Source organism: Xylocopa sonorina, chromosome 8, assembly GCF_050948175.1.
Source record: "Xylocopa sonorina isolate GNS202 chromosome 8, iyXylSono1_principal, whole genome shotgun sequence".
Classification (NCBI taxonomy): Eukaryota; Metazoa; Arthropoda; class Insecta; order Hymenoptera; family Apidae; genus Xylocopa; species Xylocopa sonorina.
In genome coordinates this window covers 5,069,153-5,090,447 of record NC_135200.1, presented here as the reverse complement: position 1 = coordinate 5,090,447, position 21,295 = coordinate 5,069,153, and the positions used below count along the sequence as shown (strand labels likewise).

Below are 21,295 nucleotides of genomic sequence, written 5' to 3'. Positions count from 1 at the left end.
TTGTTACGAGGGATTCTAGATATTTTGTATAATTAAAGAACCTCAGGAAATACTCCTTGAACAAGTAACTATAAAAAAGGCATCGATAAAGTTCGCCAAAAATATAGGCTTGTAACTTGGCGTAAAACATTTAAAATTGATAGAAATTTTAAATCATAGTAAAAATGATCGAATGCACACGCTATAAAAGGTATAAGAGCGATAAAAAAATGAGCGAGATATTCATTCGGCAATTAATGCATAAAATTTTCCAAAATATTAAATGTGGTATTGGAATTTAATGCTGGAAAAAATTCTTGGGAATCCCCATAACAAGCCAATACGTGTAGCTAAATACAGTCGGCAGTAGCAACAAAACACCTCTTTTCTTTTTTTTAATTCGATTTTCATGTTACATAGCTGCGAAGCGTGTGAAAAAAGTGAACTTTGGAGTGACCACGACAAAACAAACACAATCTTTACTTGTTGCATTCGTGTTGTGAAAATTCCATTATCTCGAGTCTTCCTTTGTCGCGAGAATAAATTTTCTCGGCGCTGATAATTTATCCGATTAACAACAATCTACGATTTTGTAAAAGGTGCATGCTGTTCTTTTTTCCTTTTCTTGTTTTTTTTTCCCCGACAAACGTGCACGAAAGCAGAAAGTCTCGATTGTTCGAGAAGTTTTCGTGTGGTAGGTGCGTTCACGATCGATTTACGCCATTTTCGTGCCAATTATTCGTGACAAAACGGAATTATATACAGTAAAATTTAGGCCAAAGCGATAAACTATAGACGCGTCTAACCCTTAACGTTCCACCGTTACGTACAGCAAAATTCATTATTACAATAGATTAATCTACAATTCATATTTAAATAATTAAAGAATCGATTAATAAATTAAACGGAAAATTATAATTGATTTTAAAAGCATGACTTTGATTGCAAACGTACGTGCTACATGTTTTATCTGAAAAATTTGATTCCCAAACAATTGAGGGAAAAATTTGATACATATATATACATACATATGTATATATGTATATATATCTTCAAACAAATTTTCATCTGGACGTAAAAATACACGCTACACCTAAAACAATTAAGAATTAAAACTCACCCACGACGATTAATTACAATCGGTACATACATTTTACAAATGATAAATATAATAATTATTAAATATTGCTTCTTTCGAATCTCCCTTTCGCTGCCTTCCTGAGCAATAAAAATCTCTCGAGTTCCTGTTCGTTCTCAGATTTCTAAGTACTTCACGCTTGAAGAGCTTTTCGTTTAAAGAGAGAAAAGTAAAGTAGCTCGAAAGAAATATTCGTGTGAAATAGAATTAGGTGATAAAATCCTGGTGATAAAATGACCTATTCCGATTGCATCTCGAGAACGCTTTTCAGTAGACATTCAACCAACATTTTCTTTTAAGAACCGTTAACAAGCATAAGCGTTACTCTTCGCTCGGAAAGTAAACAAATACTTTTGATTGCACTAACGCGAAACGAAAGCAATAAAATGGAACGTGCCACGGAAATAAGACGGAATTGCTATTCCACGTTCCTCAACGATATAAAAGAGCTCCTCCTTTATCGACCATCTGTGCCCCATTATCTTAAAAGTAAATACGCCCTGGCTATTTACTTTAATTCTTAAACCGCCTCGAAACACACGATCACAGCAGGATCGAGAATAGATCGTTAAGGGTTCGAGTAAGCTGGAAACAAAAAAGGTGAAAACGAAAAAGGAAACGAGATTGAATGAGAAAGAGAGAAATAAATAGAAAAGAAGAAAAAAGAAAAGAAGTCGAGAACAAAGCAGTTTTTGACTTTCTGATCTGCGCAACTACTTACGTTGGAAGTAATTATCACGTCCTAGGAAGTGTCGCTATAAGGAACGAGCTATCCGGGCTACTTTAAGTTTTACAACTGTACTCCCGATTATCTCGTTCGGTTTCACTTTCACTTTCAATAATCTGCAATTAGTAAATTGATTTAAAGAACACCGATTCACCCTCAACCGGTCAGCGGCTGCTTAGATCCAATTAACGAAGTTACATACATTTTTTTTGTCTTTTTCTCTTAAACTTAACTTGCTCTCTCCCTTAGATTTTTATGTATATTACGTGTATGTGTGCGATGTGTGTTGATTCGATGTGGAAATTCTCTACTCTACGCATATTTGGACCGTTTCAAATCGACCTCGTGTCGTTTCCTCGTCTCGAAAGCGAAATATATTATAAACACGCAAACGTACGCAAGAAGAATACTGATGAATTCAGAGAGTGTTTGGCATACTTCTTCTTACTCTTGTATGTCTGTGGCTTGTTTCTGTTTCTGTGGTTTCTACAACCGGAGCAATACACGCTACTGCGACTCGTTAACGAGACTCTAAGTATTTCCGTCGTATCAGGAAAAAACGCGTCGCCCCTTACATTGGGCGTTCATTCTTTTTCCCCCCTTTCTTTCATAAAAGACAATCCTAACTCCTCGATTTTCCCCGACGACGGATTTCATTTCTATTCAATATACAATTCCTTAAATGGAATTACACATTTGGTTTAAATTACAAAAAATACACAGAATGCGTAATACGTATAAAAACGTGTCGTTTATGCGTCACATAGTTTATAGTTAACTCTATTAGTACTCGTCGATTGTAAACAGACTTCGAAACGCGATCCGCGTACCTCTAACAATTAATGGAATGGATCGTGAAGATGGACTTCCGGTTCTAGCGAGAACAAAATGAAATTAATGAGAACGCATAAACTCGTATCGCTATGTCATATCAGAAGAAAGTTCCCAGGAGAGAAATATTCAATGACTTGCTAAACGAAGATTTCTATAAATACTTCGAAGTCTGATTGCAACGGATTATCATTGATCCGGGTCAGATAGTTCTATACTGCGTTATTAATGACCACCAGATTACACACCTAGTTAATCGCTAATATGCTGGTTAATACATCACGAGCTATAGTGATATTACACATTAACTAAAAACATAATATCGCTATTATCCCTATGTGTTCTCGATTTATAATATTCTATGTGCGTTATAACTGGTCGCTCTCTTTTTCTACAACGAAAGCATGATCGTGAAACGTAAGAGGTCCCATATCTGTTCTGACAATGGAATTACATCTGTGTGTGTCTCAAATGACAATTAGCTGCTCTAACGTCTTGTATACATGGAATTCTATACCTCTGGTGAGTTTTGTGTTGTTGAATTGATATGATCCTGTAAACAAATTCTGAGATCCCGCTCGTCCAGCTCACTTTCAGTGTCTACACTGAAACTTCTCACGTTTTGCCCTCCGTGGCCCGTCCATCGTTGCTTCCAGCTCTCTAGCCTCATGACCTGCGACATACACGCGACATACAGCAATTATTTGCTAAATTACGCTGAGCAAGATCTCTGCTGGACTCCATAGGCTTTTGGGCATTATCATTTCAGACGAAAATGATACTAAAAATATTTGGAATGGTTCAACTACTTCTTAGTTTATCAGCTAACTGTTTTAAGGCAGCTTTATGGAGTAATAGACTAGTATTCGGTTACTGTTTTATATGATTGCATGGTAAAGTGGACTGTGCAACTTTTAGAATATATTCAGTGTTTATGGAATTCATTCGGATGCATAAATTTCTCTAGTCTGTTCTCTAACTTTGTTTTGAAGACTCTCACCCTCTCTTCTTTTAAGCTATGAAAATTACGTGGAACCAGATGATGATGTATTTTAAAGTGTGCAACAAGAATGTAGATGATTATAAATAAAATAAATAAAATGATTGGCGTGCAACTTTTTTAGGGATTTAAAAAAAAAAAACACTAAGAATTAATCGGAAAAATCGGAAAGATTGAGTAGATGTCCGTACTAATATAGTAAATTAATACTCTATAAAAATCCACAGCATGAGTTTTCAATTGTTAAATGATCCTTAATATACATTTCTCCTATTATATTTAATGGCTTACTATAAATAGCGTGAACTACAAATTTCATATAAAGCATAACGAGTGGAACATTATTAAGTAGCATGCACTACTTAACACATTGATTAAGCAAAGTGTTAAATGAAACTACATTCATCCCATGATTAACACGTTGTACTCATTCCACGCAATTTTTCTATGTAACTAAAAATCGCGTAACAAGAATTTATTACTATAGAAAAAGCAAGTAAAGAAAATGTTTGAGCATATTGCAAAGAAATTTGTTCTACATATTTACGACAGAAACTAAAAATTTTCATCCTATTCATTGTACCATATTTCCAATTTAAAGCAGTCAACCTTTTTGACAGCCTTTTTAATTTCAACAAATACCACAGAAATCCTGCATATAAATCGAATGATGTGTATATCAATAATACGCTGCAAGAACGATGCCATTCCACTATAAAATAAAATACATCACTTATATCTACAATAAAATAAACGAATAAAACATAAATGAAGCATGCAGATAGCGATTGCAATATGCAAAGCATATACCATACATCAATATTAAATTATATCAGTGTTTCTCTGCACATATAATAACACAACAGTACAAGATGAGGTAATAAGGGAATTAAATGTACAGATGTGGACAACGTTGAGAAACATTAAAATATCAAGGTGTGAGGATAAAGATATTTGTTATTCTAATGTTTTTCTGGATGCCATAGCACTTCAGATGGAAATACATCGAAAATTCTGATGCAGAAACTGATTATCTTCATACCCTCGGCCAGTTTTAAGTTAGAACATATTTGACTAGTAAAAGAATTTTATCTCTCAGTATTACTGTTAACACAATTATATCATAAAGATATTAAAGATGATCGAAAGTTATTTTGGTAGGAGGAATAGCCCATCTTTCCCAAATACCTTCTAATTTAAAAATGATCAAAAATAAAGATGATCCTTTCCTGCATCACAATCTTCTGTTGCCCTGGAATTAAATATAACATATATAATCATGTTATAAAGTATATGTACAAGACTATAGAAAGATGTAACACTTCTTCTGATAGTACACGTCGACATCATGCTACGTACATGAAATGGAAAAAATAATGCTTACGGATGGGTACAGACTTACTCGAGCCAGCGCCAAGGCTCAGTCTCCGGGCTGGTGATTGGCGTAGGGAACTAAGGAGACAGAGATAACACAGCAATAGAGGGTTAGTTTTACAAGACAATTAGTTTCTTTGTGTTAGTGTTCGGTACCTTTACACAATAAGAATTCCATTAATAAAACTGAAACCAAGTTCAAATAACACTGCATCATCACTTCCTTCTATATAAATGACTGTCTTTCGTTTGATAATTTTTCTGACTAACAGTGCACATTACAATGCATTTTTGCTGAATGTCTGATAGGTATAAGATACTAAAAACAGATGTGTGAACGATATCTTTGAAGGGGTATTTTTAAAATCAATTTTACGACTAAAATTATTCATATAAAAGATTGGATCCAATTATTACTCCGTGCTGTGCTAACTCTCAACGTCTAATATCCTTGAAGCACAATTAGTAGAATAAATAGCAAGCCTTGATTGATTATAAAATGATTTTAGTATGTGCCTATGCAAAACAATTTAAATGTTAATGCTGAAACATTGAAAATTTGATATTCGTTATTATGTCAATATTGCGTAAGATATTAACAATAAATTGCTATTTTAAAAATCTTGTAATTAATGTAACATGCATTTACTTTAAAAATTATTGCAAATTTTCAATGTATTTTCAATCAATCAGAACATACAGATTTCTATCGAAAAGACATTTTTCTTATGTTGCAGTGCCCTCAAAGATATAAATTTTTGATTCGACACAATGACGATTATTACACTTTCACAAGTGCAAAGATAACACTGAATGAGCGAATATTGTAGTCACGATTAAATTCAAAAGCGATTTGACATTTACCATTTGTACTTTGCATTGCAGCAGACATAACAAGCCATGAATGCATCCTAATCTTGAAGCTTTGGTATGTAAAGAATTTCTTATACAAATTGGTATCCATACAAATTACATGAATACAAAAATCAGGAATGAACTAACAGAATTAGAAATGCATCTAAACTCTGATGATGAAACACGATGAATTCTTAATGTGTACAGGTACCTCTGCAGGAATTTGTTATCTGTTTAATGTGAAAAGTGAAACGACCGTGTTTTATCGTCAACTGTAATAATTATTATTAACAACAAACATGAAATGTTTCATCAATTAATGCGGCAAATCTTACGAATCCCAGTATTAATATTGACACGGAAACGTGTTCTTTGATCAAAATTGTTTTGTAAACTTTGAATTAAATATTAAATCTACCAGGAAAATAATCTAAAACGGAAACTGTTATCGAATTTTGTATAGCACACGATTTGATTAGTAAAAAAAAGAAAAAATGAAAAAATTGTTCATTGGCGTGACAATTAGCATTACACTGCAGTAAGAGGTGCAATTTGTGCATTATTTTGTGACTCACAATGACACCAAAGCAAAGTAAATTATATTTTCGCTTATTTTACATACTTTCACTATAGACGTGATTTTGTGCACCCAACAAGTATATTTGAATTATATATACATTTTTTCCATATATTCCTCCATATTAAAAGGATTTAGAGGATAGTCGGTTAATAGGATTGATAGTAACACATCAAAAAATGTAGTTATTTGTGATATGTGAATCAATAGTGCAGCGAAAAGGAGCGATGATAGTGTTAAATCCTTGTTAATATGATTTTTGGGATGATAACTGTGAGTGTGAAAATCATGAATGATTCATAAATGGTGTTGCAAAAAAAATGTGCATCATAATAAATGTGTACACACGATTAAAAATAATTAATATTACACGATGAACTGTACAACTTATTCGTAAAAAAAAATTTAATCTATATTACTTCCAAGTAACTGGTATTAATTTCATATAAAAAAGATCTAAAAACATGTATACCTACGACGTTTTAACTTATAATTTTATCTCTGTCGTACAAAAATATTAGGAATGCTTTTAAACCGAGAAAACTTCATAAATGTATTCATGATCACGACAGGTGTATAGAATTATATGGTTTTATGACTAGACGTATGATTATGGGGGAACTGAATCGATAAATCAAGGTCCTATAACAGGCTATCAAATGGAGTTACTTCTATTCCCAAACGTACAAGAACTCTCGATAATTACGCAACTCTACAAGCTTCGAACTTTACTAAGTTGCAGCCTAAGAGTAGGTCAAATAAAAATTGAAGTTTAAACTACTGTAATATGATCATAATTCTACGTCTGTATGATCTATCGTCATTACTTCTACTTCATCGATATACTTCGAACTTACATTGTTATAGAACTGTTACTTATACTTTTCAAACAAAATAACGAGATTCAACTTTAACTGAGGGGATTTAACAGGAATCACCGACGACCATAAACATGTATAACAATAATTATACTTGTGCATAATTGAAAGCATTCGTATTAAGATATACTATTCTGCGATTTCTATGAATATCATCATTTTAACTCGAAATCGTTTAATGCTACACTTTATAGAAATAACGAAGGAAATCCTGAGCAAATTTTTAACGTACAAAGTACATGCAAAAGATATAAAATTAAATTGTTTTTCACGGCGAAAAATGAATTGTACGATTCTGCCATTCACCTCTTACTGCAATTTTTCAATTCAATGCTTTCATTAATGCAGCACGGGTAAAGCAAAATGGTTCCACATACCTCAGCTTTTAATTCTGCAACTTTATCTTGCAGTTCTCTCACTCTCTCACTGTCATCTAAATTATTCCTAAGCTCACCTTCAGCATGCATCTCTTCATTCTACAAAAAGTAAAACAGAATCAGCATTTTATACATCTATATGTATCATCTATATAATATCGTCTCCTTTACGCTGATCAAATATCATAAATATAATACAGCTCTCAAGACCATTTTCTGAACTAGATATACTTATCGTTTCATCGTTGCGATGTAAAGTTAAAATTGAAAAAGTGAATTTACATATTCATGGTTCTACTATAAAGTGGACGACATTATAATATTTGACGAAATTACATGAATGAAAATGAAAAGGAATAATACTTTTAATTCAAGAAGAGATATTTTCTGAGTGAGTTCTGCCACTTGCTGCGCATGCTCTGCATCGCGTATCCTGGCCATCATGGCTTCATCTTTCATCTTTGACTCCAAGTCAGAGTACTTGTGTTGTTGCTCCCGTAATTTGGCAGTAAGGTCCTTTTCCCTACCTAAGGCAGCTTCCAGCTCCTCTCTAAGTTGTTTCCCACCTTCATCTTGGCGACGGAGTTGATTCGTGGCGACCTGCACTTGAGTCTCAAGCTCCATCACCTTGAGTCTAAGCTCCTTCACTTCTGTCAGTGCTTCCATTTCTCGAATCCTGGTGGTCATTAAATCTTCCTCGAACTTCTGCACTTCGTGGCCCCTGTTCTCCCAAAACAGAAGTTTCTTCGGTGTGGAATCGCTCGCAGGTTGCGTCTGCGCTGAACGATGCTCCTGTAGATGCCTTTGCCAGGCACTGCTCAATTCCACCACTCTTTGCCGTAGATCCTAACAAATTTCTTATATTATGATAAGTTTATTAAATACGTACGCACATTTGAATATCAAGAGAATATTACATAACTCTTTTTTAACCCCTTAAGATTTTTCTATTAATAGGCTAAAAAACTATCAAATTTTTTTGTAGAAAGATTAACGATTGCCTTCTTTCATCAGCGGGCTGAGTTCTTATTTATCATAAATAGTTTGTACCTTAGAGGGTTAAACATGGACAATTCGCAGAGATATGAAAGGAAGTAATTACCTTTAAAGAAAGATTTGCCTCTGCTTCTCGCAGTTTAACGGCTATTAATTCCTCTTGTAAATGAGCAACAGAGTTATCCGGTGTCGATTCGCGCAATGTTTTTTTGTCCTGCTCCAGCTCTTGTATTCTCGCCCTAAGTTCTCTTATCGTTGCATCGTTCTCTGCTTCGTGCAGTCGAACCCTTACCAATTCCTCTTGCAAACACTGTATCATTTCTTCTTTTTGCGACAACGCCTTCTGTTTCGACAAAATTTCGTCCAGTGAGGATTGCTTCGACGTCATGTTCTCCTCTAACAAAAGTGACAATGATCTCAATTCCTCGTGTGCCTGTTCGAGCTGATGGCTGGTCTCGAGATGCGTGTGCCGAAGTGCCGCCAATTCCCTTTGCACCACGAAAGCGGTCTCCTCTTCTTCCGCGCGCGACACTTGACCCCGAACTAATCTGTCCGCCAATTCCGCGGACTCGGCCTCGAGAAGTTCTGTTCTTTGCCTGAGTAACTTATTTTCGGCCCTAAGCCTACGCAGCTCAACCATCTCCTCTTGCTCCTTCATTTTCAGCACGGTGTAGTCTTTCTCTAGTTTCTTCATTCTCTTCGGATTTATTTTCATACCATAGGCAAGATTCATGAGGCCATCGGGATCTTTCTCGGCTCTTCCAGGTAGCTGTTTCTGGAAGAACTATTCGCGAAAATAATGATAAATCTTATTGACACGAAAGGAGCAACGTACACCAACGTGCGAAAATAACATTGTCTGTTAAAGTATCACAGCTTGTGATGTTTGACTTTCTCACTACAAACAGACATTATAAATTGTTCTGACTTTATTCTTTATCAACGTTCTTGTCTACAGGTAAGATGTAGGATTGTGACGATAAAAAAAAATTACCTTCAACATGCCTTCCATATCCAAGCTTAATAAATCTTCCTTGCCTAAATGCAACATGGCCAGCGCAACTTTGAAAATAATTTCCATGCCCTCGGACAGAAATACGTCAAAAATGCGGCAGGCCAGCGGTAGGCTGAGCGCTGTGGTGAAAAGCGTAAGGAACCAAGACGACGCGTACATCGACGTGTGAAAACCTTGAGCCGTAAAATGAGCGTGTAACTCGGGATGCGTGTCAGCAACTAAATGTTCTAGCTGATACATGCACACCCCTAATTCAGCCATACTCGGCTTGAACATGTCTCGCAAACGATACTCTTGCATAAGCGCTACCAGTACAGCAAAAGCTTCTTCCTCTGGCATTTGCTGTAACAACAAATTGATTGATACCTATTTAATTCAACTGAGTAGCTCAACATAACTTATCCCTTGTATTCTATTTTTCTTTTTCTTTAAAAACGATTATCTTCATTCTTTCACTCTCTCACTAACCCCCCGCCGCTCAAACATTAAAAGTGTACCTGCATAAGGAGTAATCCTACAATAAATCCCGAACCTTGACAGTATCCGACTTCACGATCGTGAAGACTATACGCTTTCATAACGTTAAACAGACTCTCCTGGCCAAGACCGTCTTTCTCCTTAAAGAAATCATGCTCGGGATACGTTCTGGCTATGTCCCTCCTGATTATCCTTTCGCAGGCGGACGTGGCCTTGATATACTCAGCGAATTGTTTTTTCACAGGAGAGTCATGAGCACCACTTAATAGTTGCCAAACAATACCTCTGCAATAATGAATCAGGAATCAGTCGTCTTACATTGTCCCAAGACATTCTACTAATTTTACTTAACATTGAATTTGATTAAATTTAAGAAAGTTTATATTGGATCGTTCAAAGTTACCGATTAACTCCTAAAGCGTTGATTACCTAAAATGATGAGGTATTCCTTGACGTACTAATTCTTTGACGGACTCTTTCCTCTTCTTCCAATGATAATCCCAATCGGCGACGATGTGACCCCATAGGGTCCACGTATTCTCCTCGCCATCGGCCGAATTGTGGCGTCGGGGTGCAGCATCGCCATTCCCTCCGCTGCCCCCCGACGCCACTGACACCTGAGATGTGTCCGAACCTTTCCTACTGTGATTGCTTTGGAGCGAGTTCAATGACTTTGCATCCGATTCGATAAGCCTGTTATCAATTACACCAAACTCTTTAGATACGTACTTCAACATAACGTAGTCGCGTTCTAAGAGGGTTTAACACTGTTGAGTGGTAACATATGAGATTATTTGTCCCTGTCGCATAATAAATAGACGCATAACTTCTAATTCAGCAGGAAATTGTTTTCGTAAATGCAGAAGATCTTAGAGAAATGAAGCTAACTGCAAATATAAGGCGTACCGACTAACATAATGGAGCGTTAACATAAGAGAAGCGAAATTCTTATCCTTTACTAGCAAATGCCAGTTCTTCACGTGATCACTCTCGATTGATACAAACTTGTAGCTTACACAATTTTCATATGTTACAACCCAAAATTATGGTAAAGATTCTGATGCAAGAGTATATGTATATCGATTCCCTCAAGTGTGTGCTTAGTATCGTTTAACTTTCAGATAAAAATATAAGAATACATAATAAGCAGGATTGGCAAAAATTAATATGAAAATATATCGCTAATCAGAATAATTAAAGGATCTCGTATCTAAAGTACAGATTAAAAATCATGTGCGAGATAAGTCTTAGCACATAACACTATTACACTTCTACTAAAGAATGGCACTATACGAAGCATTATGTATTAATAACGATAGACAGAAGATTTCAAATATACTTAATAGTAATAATCGTGTTATACGTACTAGTTCATGAAATATGAAAGTCTTAAAACTTCGTCCAAGCAATATAACCGAACCGATCGTTCTCTATAGGATCCAACTCCCAAACGCTATGTTCCGTTCAAATATACTATCCTTCTAATAGTACCATTAAAGACCTGGTATCATTTAAGCTATCGCTCGTCTCATTTACTAGTAACCGATCCTGTAATTACACTGAGTCATGGTATTAACATACATAATTGGACGCAAAGCGGCAATGTACGTAATATCTAAAGCACTATTCGCTTGCACATGCAATGGACGGCCTGTGAACGTTAGTCACCGCGGCAATTCACCTATTGGCTTCCTCCAGCTTAGCTAATAGAGCCAGCTCGTCGGTGGGTATTTCCTGCGACGAGTTTATCCTTTCTTCCTCAGATGAGATCGGCGGCGCGCTTGGGAGTATCTTGCTGGCCTGGCTGTTGTTCTGACCGGTCTGCTGTACAGTGGTGCATAAACACAACACGCTCATCACCTGCGGTCCATAACGCGATAATCCTAATTGTCCTGCTACCTGCTTCTCTTGACCCCTGCAAAATTCATTATCATTTCAGACCAGATGCTCGTGGGATGTGACGCGACCAATAATGTGATATTAGCCTTATGTTGTATCGCATAGAAGATATTGGTCTACAAGTTGCTCGGTAACAGGTGGCCCAAAATGGAAATGGGTGAATGTAGGTTGCAAAATAAGACGAAAATGAAGAATAGTAAAATCACGTTCGAAATTTTGTTTTCGAGGAGAATGGCTTTGAAAATATGTAAAGTAGGCGTGCGTTGCACTGGCTTATGGGATTTTCGTGCGCCATTAGTGCATCGCAGAGAATTTTCAGAGCCGTTTTTCTCGTGAACGAAGCCAGAAACGCGATTTCTTCACTCTTGATTTTTGTTTCATTTTATTCCATACAATCGTAAAACGGTAAAGTATCAAAAATATTTAAAATATACATTAAACATTCGCAGATATTTTACATTCAAAAACCAACAACATAGCTACGATCACTTTTATTTCGAAAGCTATCGATCCGATGCGATAAATTATTTTTTCGCAGTTTACAGTCTTTCATTACTTTCTTTCCTTTGAGTCCACAATGTCCAACTCGTTACGTGCGAAAGTTACAGTCGGAAAAGGAAAGCGTACGATTCTGAATAACATGACCATTTTCTACTTCGATTTAATCATTTTTCTATGCAGCTCTAGAGATGGCTGATAAGGTACACGAACATGCAGTACCTCTCGCTACTTCAATCGAAGAAATGATTGACGGAAAACAGTGTAAAAAAGTTTCATCGTAATCGATGTTAACATCGAGTCATGGTATCGCGTTAATTCTTCGCTGTTAAATATGGTATCGTTCGGATAAAATTAATAGGTTCAAGTGGACTCGATCGATTCTCAATTGAAGCTCGATCTCATATGGTTTTGGACTTCTCCTATGCGAATTACGCGGAAGGCTCCAATCGAGGCTCGTTAACAGGCCACTCTGTCTTTCTCTTTTCGGCTGTTTCCGTTTCGATGTTCGTTAAGCCTAAATTAACGTGTCCGCTCTACCTTTTCACCGTTTTATTCCGTGTCCATCGCGCCGCCGCTGGTGCCAGCAAACCACGAAGAACCATCGAGAAATTTTCTCGTCTCCTCGCACGCGCCAAACTTTCGATCGAAAATCGATTCGAGACCCCGCAACTCACCCCGTTCATCTGGTTACTTTCGATCTTTCCGCGAAACGTTCGTCGCAGCGCACGAGTTCCCAACGATTTTCCGTGGGATCGTTCCACACGCGTGGTTCATGGGCATCCTTTTCTGGATATAGCTTTTTCTGGTTCAATAAACGTGATATTTGCGATTTTTCAGTGTGAAAGGAAACATATGTTATTGATTTCTCGAAAGTGACTAAAAAAAATATCGTGTTCTATCTTAACGCAGCTATGTTAAACATTGGGTATGAAAAGTTGTGGAGATTGTGAAAAGTAAAAGTACGATCGGCAATTTCCTCTTGAATTTACGCTCGTCGGAATTTGATCAAATAGCAAAATTAAAAGGGTAAGCGAGACTTACGTTTTAGAGTTCAAGCGAGCCTACAAACCTAATGTTAACTGAAAATTCGTATGCGAATGAAAATTTCCTCACTTAAGGAAAGAAAAAAAGAAATATTATCGAAATACCAAAGATGAAAACTGAACTTTCTTCCAAATTTTTACAATTATTTTCCCACCCTGGACGAAATGTACGCGCTTTCTTTAAAATTCTGCACAGCAATCCTGCGAAATGACTCATGGCGACTGTCTAACATTAATACTTCAGAATCTCTCCTTGAACCAAAGTTTCTCTAGTCGATCGAAGAATTTCACAGTTTCTTTGCCGACGAGAAAAAACGTTACCTATATTAGAAACCATAATAATCTTTCTCGAATTGTTACAAGTTGTATTACTGAAAATATCTCTCCTTTAACCATTTAGTTTCTTCCATCAATTTCAACGATAATTAATGTAAATTGCGATAAAAGCGGAATTAATTACTGTATCTCCTGAAAACGCCCGCTATCTAGAACAAACAAGTGTAATAATATTAAATTATAAATGCTTATAAATATAAAGACACGTAGCTTTCGAAAAACAATTCGCTAACAGCGTGTACCCAACGATAGCGTTTCGATTGCTTTGTAATTCAACTTGAATCGCATTTAAAATTCTATCCGTGTCTCGACCGGCTGTTACAAATGTCGTAAAAATGCGCGAACGGAGGAGTGAAGTTTTTCATGAATTTTCGCGATTTCAGCTTTTCAATTTTCCACGCCGCGCGTTTCGAAGCGAGCAGCCGCAGCGCGAGCAACAAAGGGTCAAAAAGAAAGCTGAGCAATTAGCGCGTGCGAACGAATTAGCGAACGAACGCAACGCGCGAAACGCTCGTGGCAATATGCCATATACCGGCCACGAGATGTTAGGGATAATTTATGGTTCTTCGTACTCTGAATTACCGTGGCATTTCAGCCGTTCACAAGCATCTGTGCTATAGGGATCTACATATGTATGTACATAACCTTCGAATCGCCCCTGCGGTTCGCTCGAAAGCGATCTGTTATCAAATTCAATTCCGTAAAACGTAACGCTATGATTACGTTCCGTTAAACAAGAGAACGGTGTCGATATTCTTCTTTTCAATTTTGTCCAAATTATTCGTAAGTATATTCTGCGCTTTAAGCTTGGTCGGTTTTCGAATAAATTGAAAGCTGTTCTTTTAGTTGGAGTTACGATAGTGTAGATACAAGTGGGTTATTTATCACAAATAAAGTTTGGCTAGAAACGTTGCATTTGCATGCTAACCAGACGGGAAATTTATGACATTTTCTTGTCTTAGAACGAAATTAACATGAACTACCATGATGTATGCATATCGCGGGAAAATGATTACAAAACGTGGCATTCATCATCTTCATTCTTCCCCCTAATTAGCTTATTACTGTAGTTCCCGTGCCCTTATTCCCTGTTATGCCACAATCCCAAATGAATACCGTTTTAATTATCATTTTAATTCCAGTATTCGTCAAGTTCTTCCATATTCATCGTGTCATCCAACTACTTTCGTGATATTAAAGAACAAATCTTCTTGCAGGAAACCACAAACTTCTAGGGGAAAGCTAAGAAAAATAAATACGAATTTTAACGATATCAGAAGTGAAAGAAACACGATCATTTATATGGTATGAACAAAGAAAGGACACATCATTTCAACAACTTCATACTGGCATTCAGTCCGTTCAGTGGTGCGTAAAACATGCAGTATCTCACAAACGCTGATCTCTCGAAATAACAAGTAACCTGTACAAGATAATTCTGTTAAAATACATATCGATTTAAGATGATCATAATCGTCAATAAAAATGAAGAACAGCAGAAAAAAGTTAATGGAAACAAAATTTGTCGCCAAACAAAGACTTAATTGCTGCCTGTATGACTCACGCGCGCGCTCTTCGATCATGCGAATTCTAAGCTACGAAAACGAGACCAGGCTAAAAAAAAAAGTCCGCGATCACCGATCCATGATTCCCACCCACGATTCCGTTTCGTATTCATCGGCAGAAGTGTAACAAATTGTAGGTGTGACCAAGCTTTTTTCGTACCTAGCCAGAGTGTGTATAACGCGAAGATCTCACGCTCCGCATTCGTGTCACTATACGGCACAACAAGTGTGCGCTCGCAGATAACACTGCTCATAATTATTTAAACGCACACTAGCGTTGGCCAAAGCCGTTCGCTCAACCTGCTCTTTGTTTAAAAATACGATGAAATTTCTCGAGGCAACACTATTCCCGTTTGTAATGATCACGCATGGTATTGTATCAAATAAAACATACATACATGAAACACGGAAATAAGAACTGTAGATCCTTATGCATATAATAAAGGTATTTACACTCCATCTAACTTCTATACCATCAAAGAATATATGTATACGTAAAACATGGAACTAATATGCCACGTATAATTAATGTTAGAAACTACATAATCGATTATGATCTATTTTCTTGATACGTTGATTGTAAAAACTTCGTACTGGTGTGAACATTCTTGTTTTATGCAAATGGATCGACAGCAACATTTTTCTCTGTTCTATACAGGTTGTAATAATGTAACGATGAGTCGAAGGCGTTGAGAAATTCATGTTCGAACAGAGGAGAAACCTGTTTAGATCACCGTTGGTTTGCTATGTATACTGGAGTGATGTGATTGTTATAAATATCTGAGGTTGGATCGCGTTAAGAGTTGCTGCCTATAAATTCGATTTGTTAAAGACATTTATCTCTAAATTGTATTACAAGTGGATTATGCTGATGCAAAGCGGATTACGTAAGTTTATTATAGATAAAGTTTTAACAACTGTTTCTTTTGCTACCTCCCCACCGATATCTATCGCTGATAAGCATGATATTATTTACGATTCACACTAGGAATTTTATGATGTTCAAGAGTGAACTTCGATAGAGTTGTTTAAACAATTATAAACAGTGTTTGACTTTGGCGATTTAATTGATAATTGCAGATAAATCTGCTGCCGCTTCGGTATACGAAGGGTAAAAGGCAGAAATATTTGATCAACAGAAAACAAATAACTGTACAATCGTATAATTTTACCATTCACCTTTAAAAAAATTACCTACACAGACAAAAAGGACTGACACATCAGCGATGAAAAAAATAAAACCCGTCACACAGCTAACAATTTCATTCCCTAAACAAATCAAAGACTTGCGTAAACTACCACCACAGATTTCACCCAATTGAACCTAGAGCATCCCAAAGGAATCAAATTCAATCTCTTCTGCCGACTGATCCCCGAAACTACTATCTCAACCGCTTTAATTCATAAACTAACCCAGCCAGACCGCTATATGCCCCAGTTCTACCCTAAATGAAAATCCAAACACACAGTCGAACAGTTTAGTGCGAAAGCAAGAACGATATTCCAAACGTATCGATAATATTTCAATTACTTTCACAATAACGATCAATTAAATTTGCAATCCTTTAACATAACTATTTTTACACAACTTCTTCCACACTCTGGACTAATAAAAAGTATTTTCATCTGTTCGACAGGAAAGCAAAGGTGCACGGAATATCGTCCCTTTTCCCACTGAGCCATACGATCATCCAAAGCGCGGTTACATAAACCCCAAAAACCGTATCCGCTCTCATCCCAGCTCCCCTCTAAAAACAATCGTTTTAACCGTTCCTGTCTCTGTTCGTTATCAACGATAACGCGGGCCAAGGGAGAAAATAACGAGGAGAAAAAAATAGTTCGTTCACCGCGACGAACGAGCGTATATCTGTCCGGCGAAAGACGAAGATCGAGACGAAGTGCACCAGCGATAGGTGTGGATGATTGCCTAACCGTGGCTAATATCACGATAATCACACAAAGATAACGATTGGTCTCGAACGCAGTCGGGGGACAACCGTTTGTCCGACAACCAGCGCCGGTTAATTGGCCAATCGATGTTGATTTTATCTCCGTTCCCTTTTCCGATCAAACTGGCACAGTAGGATCGCCAAACACGTACTGGGAACGTATACGAAATGGTTTGAGGGTCGATGGAGCCCGCGCAGGCCAGGATGCCTCACACGCGCACCCGACCTCTTCTTTCGTAACGAGAGTAAATAAAAGGACCGCGATTCCGGCGACGGTGCGACGGGAAATTTTCCGTAGAAACGGTTCAAATAATGTTCTCTTGGACGATGGACGATTTTTAGAATGGAATGGAACAGCCTGGGGAGTGGCTTCGGTGCCAAGGGACGGTGGGGACACTTGAACGGCTCGCTGGAAAAAAGGAGAACATTCTTGAAAAACGAATCGTTTACCAACAAAGCTAGAAGTTAATCGGGTAAAGAAAATTCTTACTCGTTCTCGAGCGAGGGACATCGTCGGCTTGAAACTAGCCTGCATCTGCTATATGAAAGTTAAACTTTAATTAGTGCAGTCTATCGTTACTAACGTAATCTAAAAGCTGATATTTTCACACGAAAGAAAAGCTCCTCTATAAATTTGTTAACCTTTTTTTTACTCCAAGTCTGTTTACTCGAATATTTTTTTCTATCATACTTAATTGAACGATTATTCTAAAAAGCAAAGAATGTATCTACTTTAAGTTTATTACAATTGGAGTACGGTGACTTTACGAGTGAGGTCAAACGTTATATATCTCCTTTACGTAACTCTGCAACTTTATATAACTTTTACATAACTTTAATTATTGAAGTGTTTGGAGGAGGATGTACGGCTCAGGTAGCCTATTTTTTCTACGATTGGGAATTATTAAAGAACCTGAAGTGGATATGTTTAACTTTAGATCGTGTGAGGGTTGTGAAAAATGTGAATATCTTTGACGACTTTGTGCGTTTCCTTCTGTGTGGTAGAAACATTGTAATATTTTTAGAAATAATTAAAAAATATCAGAAAATAGCAAGTCAAATAAAATAATATTGAAATACTAAAATATAAACATTTGCCATTCGAAATATTTGTTTTTCAACAAGGTCTCAGTCACTTTGAATGTAAATCAAATATCAAAAGAGTAGTAAGTACACTCTTTGATACACGAATGCTACGCGATACAATCTCTGCAAAGTGAAATCAAATAGAAAATGCTTCCGGATATTAAACACCCACGGTGTTTGTTTCCAACCAATTATTCGTCGTATTCTAACCAAATATTGCTACGAAAAATCACAACAATTTAAAATAATTAAATTCGTTAACCCTATAAGAAAAAAAAGTTGTAAATGAATAATATTACTTATCATTTAAAAAACGTATACAATTTAGTGTGATGCCCGTTACACTCTGTTTACAGTTTTATATAAATTGAGACCTCGAGAGAAATAAAAGTTTCATTAAGATAAATTGAAATCTATTTATACAGAACGAATAGTTAATTGATAAACTTTGTAGAGAAAAAGTTGCACTGGTTTTCTCAACTTTCGCATTCTATGATACGTTTCCAATTAGTCCTAAAAAACAAGAATATGTTTCGCGCAAAACCATAAAATGCTTTTATTCTAATTGACAAAACATGATCGATCGATTTTAGAAGATTCTATGTAACCATTCCCGTCACTATCGATGAGAGGGAGAGAAAATTCTATGCAATTATAATACACGAAATTACGCTTCAAGTATAATTTTGTTGCCAGTTTCGTTGCAACAAAATTCCTTGCTCGCGACAAGCTATTCAATCATAGCACAATTTCGAATCTCTCAGACGAGAGGAAACGAGAAAAAAAAAAAACGGTACGCGATTAAAGTACCAACGGCGTGCCGGCTGCGACGAGGAAACACAAAAAGAGCGCATACCCCTCGGCGCGACGAACAATTAACTCACGCGAAAAAGCAACGAACCTTCTGTCAATTTCTGTTTACCGAAACAAATTCGTTACGTCTGGCGTCTTCTGGACTCTTCGATCCAGGGCGGACGCGTTACGTCGGGTTTTCGTGTTCGTTAGAATATATTTTCCTAATTGTTCCGTAACGATGAATGACGGATCGCTTTACCGTTACGGTTACACAACGCACGCGGCTGTGTACGTGGAAAGCAATCGTCGAAATGCATGTGCGAAACAAAGCGATCGCGAATCGAGGGGGAGAAAAGAATGAGAAAAATAAAAAAAACGCCGACTCGGTGCGCATTGTGGAATGCGATGACTCGAAGAAAAAAAGAAAAAAGAAAAGATATTTTTCCGTGCGATTTCAGTAACCAAATATTGAAGGTAAATGCAACCTGCTAGTACAAGTGGAATGTTGATGGAGCTCAGTGGAAATGCTTCCTCGAAAGGAGTGCTGGAATAGTTTTTTGTTTGAAAGCTTTCCCTTCGGTCCAGAAACTTAGCCACGAATCAATTTAATTTTCTGACTGTATTCGTTTTAGTAATAGAAGGATTGGCATTCTATGCTTCAACAAATTTTTTCTTCCTCGTTATTTATCTTTTGACTATTTAAAAGCAGCTGTGACTATTGCAATCTGTAATACTTAAAGGTAATCACTTTGTGATTTCATTTATTCCATTGAATAGCTATGAAGATGGATTAGTTTAACAGTTGCGCGAAACATCATTTCTATATGAAGTGAAATTGTGTCAATGAAATCGCACAGCCTAGCAGAATTCGCTTAAGCTTAATAAACAGATATCAGAATCTTGTTGATAGCATTTTTAAAAATGTTTAGAGCTATATCCTCTGTTTGCCAAACCATAGAAAACATTTGTAAATACAGTCAGAATAAATTTACTTAAATCTACTTTAAAGTGAAATGTAAATATATTTTGTTAATTAATTGTGCATATTGTATGAAAGTTATATTTCCAAAAGATCATATGCAAGCAATTAATTCACAAAATATTAGAAACTCGACATTCTAAATTAATATTCTTCAGAAATTGATTATATCACAGTAACAGAACTACTGAATCGTCAATGTATAGATTGAACTTAATTTCAAAGAAGCTTAGAAATTTGATCAAAATCCATGTTTCGGTAGCCATTTACTTTTTGAAAGCATCTATAGATAATGTAAATAAAATCCAATAACCTCATTGCAATTTATGTTCATTTCGATTCGTTCCAATAAAAAAAAAAAAACATTTCGTTCGTAAATGATACTCACGACAGAATAAATAAATATTTGCAACGTGACATCATTAATCGTCACCTCGCAAATAATTAGTTAAACCGTACGGGTTTTCGAACAAACGAAATGCGTGTATACCAGTGACAAAGTCTCGAGAGCCAGCTAATGAGAACGTGAAACGTGGAGGATCGGTAACAGGTGCCTAACAATACGACGAAAAAGGAAAACTGTCAGAGTGGCACTTGTCCATATTAACAAACTGTCAGGCGAAACGAATCACGACGACCATCTGTTTCTAACGTGCGCCGAAATTATTGTAAAGCACGTACCTTCGAGACGGTTAATACTCCATACGGTCCTTGTGAAACAAATCACGCACTAAGTCAGAAAATTAACTTTCGTCCCAGCAAAAACGGATATAAACGCTGCTACGAGAGTAACGAAGCACATACGCGGCTGTCACCACTTAAAATTGTCATCACGATAGATTCGTTCGCGTGCACTGCTGCCAACATTCCGATTGTTATAGGCGAAACGGAGAGGAATGATCTTTCTTCTACGTCCAA

General features: G+C 36.6%; 1 protein-coding gene across 2 annotated transcripts; it reads right to left on the bottom strand.

Annotated features, from left to right (window-relative positions):
- Window positions 1–1,028: 1,028 nt before the first annotated feature.
- On the bottom strand, window positions 1,029–21,229 carry Evi5 (ecotropic viral integration site 5). 2 transcript variants are annotated; one of them, XM_076899458.1, is made up of 11 exons: window positions 21,059–21,229; window positions 11,906–12,139; window positions 10,654–10,917; window positions 10,245–10,509; window positions 9,727–10,089; window positions 8,839–9,516; window positions 8,100–8,582; window positions 7,737–7,835; window positions 3,193–3,348; window positions 1,839–1,960; window positions 1,029–1,702 (listed from the first exon to the last, which is right to left on the bottom strand). In XM_076899458.1, the coding sequence occupies exons 2-10, from the start codon at window positions 12,079–12,081 to the stop codon at window positions 1,901–1,903; spliced, it is 2,544 nt and encodes an 847-aa protein (XP_076755573.1). In that variant the 5' UTR covers window positions 12,082–12,139; window positions 21,059–21,229; the 3' UTR covers window positions 1,029–1,702; window positions 1,839–1,900. The 2 variants fall into 2 exon arrangements, with proteins under 2 accessions (XP_076755573.1, XP_076755574.1); XM_076899459.1 differs by lacking the exon at window positions 21,059–21,229 and adding an exon at window positions 18,008–18,032.
- Window positions 21,230–21,295: the final 66 nt, after the last annotated feature.

Excerpts from the sequence above, each read along its gene's own strand:
- Evi5 (XM_076899458.1), bottom strand. The coding sequence starts at position 12,081 with ATGAGCGTGTTGTGTTTATGCACCACTGTACAGCAGACCGGTCAGAAC. Across the intron at positions 3,349-7,736 it reads TTGCAGAATTAAAAGCTGAG|GTCATGAGGCTAGAGAGCTG; the intron begins GTATGTGGAACC and ends TGTATGTCGCAG. Across the intron at positions 1,961-3,192 it reads CAACACAAAACTCACCAGAG|ATTATTGAAAGTGAAAGTGA; the intron begins GTATAGAATTCC and ends TACTAATTGCAG.